The sequence below is a fragment of the Trypanosoma cruzi genome, genomic scaffold, assembly GCF_000209065.1.
Source record: "Trypanosoma cruzi strain CL Brener 1047053512861 genomic scaffold, whole genome shotgun sequence".
Classification (NCBI taxonomy): Eukaryota; Euglenozoa; class Kinetoplastea; order Trypanosomatida; family Trypanosomatidae; genus Trypanosoma; species Trypanosoma cruzi.
Window position 1 is genome coordinate 84,221 of NW_001849453.1, and position 1,736 is coordinate 85,956.

General features: G+C 45.2%; 1 protein-coding gene across 1 annotated transcript, besides 3 other annotated features; it reads left to right on the plus strand.

The window, feature by feature from the left end:
* Nucleotides 1–1,736: a sequence feature (heterozygous, non-Esmeraldo-like haplotype).
* Nucleotides 131–161: a microsatellite.
* Nucleotides 337–360: a sequence feature (AT_rich).
* On the plus strand, nucleotides 400–1,038 carry Tc00.1047053490507.10 (hypothetical protein, conserved; the record flags this gene model as incomplete). Its single annotated transcript, XM_797379.1, has 1 exon — nucleotides 400–1,038. The coding sequence occupies one exon, from the start codon at nucleotides 400–402 to the stop codon at nucleotides 1,036–1,038; it is 639 nt and encodes a 212-aa protein (XP_802472.1).

Consider the following 1,736-nt stretch of genomic DNA (forward strand, 5'->3'; position numbering starts at 1 on the left):
AAGAAAAGAGGAAAAGAAAAGAGATTTGCGACTGTTCGGGGGGGAGTTTTTGTATTGACTGGACGATTCATTCAATGACTTTTTTTTTGTGGTTGCCCTTTTTTTTTCCCCTCCTCCTTATACTTTTCTAATATATATATATATATATATATATACATGTAGACAGAAAAGGCATAGAGGGGAGAAGGAAGAGGGAGCAGGAACTTGTCTACCGTTAGCGTTTTTGTTTTATTTGTCAGTTGTTGTCTTTCCCCCTCCCCCCCTTTTAGTTCAGAGGCGTTTTAAGTAGTCATTGGGGAAACAACAACAACAACAACCCCCCACCCCACCCCACCCAAAAAAAAAAAAAAAAATAATAATCATATACACGCACAGACACACGCAGAGAGAGACTTAAGAATGCATTACGAATACGAGTACTACAATTTTCGGGGTTCCGGCAAGCCACCGTACATGCGTTATGGGCCTTTTGATGTATTAACGTTCCTTATGAGTTGCATCACTGGGATAGCAATTTTATTTAGTGTTACATGCGCAATTGGCTACGTTGCTGACGTCGCTGAGGAGTTCCCAACACGTGCAAAGAAAATTCTTCACACCATGACGATTGGTGTTTTGTTTGTGCATGGTCTTATACTTGTTTTAGATCAGCTTAGTCTTTGGTGTTCTCTTGTGAGCATTATAACAAATGTTTTATACCTGCGTATTTTGTCTGGTTTTCCACGCGTCTCGTTGACGCACCCATTGACGATTTTGACGATTGTCTCGTTGGTAGTGGAGTTGTTGTCGTGGTATTTGTTTTTTCTCTTTTCGCCCATTATGCCTGAGCACTTAGGATCCTACAGGTTTTTTTCTTTCACTGCGTTTTTGTGGCTCATACCACTGGGGCTACTCGTCTCATTGCAAATTGAGCCGGTGGGTCTTCCTGGCATTGGGTTTAGCGCGTCGCCGCAGCGTCACACCGACATTGCCGCAGAGGGGCGAAAGAAAACCGTATTTAATTTACTGAGGGGGTGGTTGACGCCGGTGATGGATTAGTGTACTTTGCGTATGTATGTACATGTATGTATTTACCTGCGGACACCGTGCAGAGAACACAGGTTGAAGGGGAAGAACGACACGGAGAGGGAGGGGGGAGAAAAAAAAAAACAAAAGGAAGCAAATCAATGGAGGCAGTGACACTTGGAGAATAAATGTTAAGAATAAAAGGGGGCAGAACGAAGAGGCGTGTTGGTGGTGTTGTTGGTGGGCCCCTGAGTAAATTCCTTTCTTGCAGGGTGGCTGTGCGGAAAAATCATGAAGGGGCTGAGTGAATTTTTACGGCAGGCGCGCCATGAGTCTTAGTGGTTGATTGTGTGTGTGTGCGTGTGATATTCTCTGTTTTTATTTCTATTTTTATTGTCGTGCCCCGCCTTTTTTTTTTTTCCTTTTGTCTGCACGATTCCCTCTTGACACGGCTGCCCATCGCCTGCGGTGCTGCGTATGAATGGATGAACATGCGTTTCCTGTTCACACTGTCGTTTCAACGATGCGGCCAGGGGGAAAAGAGAAGCGAGCAGTTGGGGGCAGGGGGAGGGGGTAAATTACATCACCAACTTTGGCTCAGGACTGCGGCACAACCAGACAAAAGAGAAAATCTAAAAGAAAGAAGGGTAGAGAGAGAGAGAAAGAGGAGGTTAAGGGGGGAGAAGTCGCCTGTGGATCTGCCCCGAGATGTCTACACCTCAAACGCACCC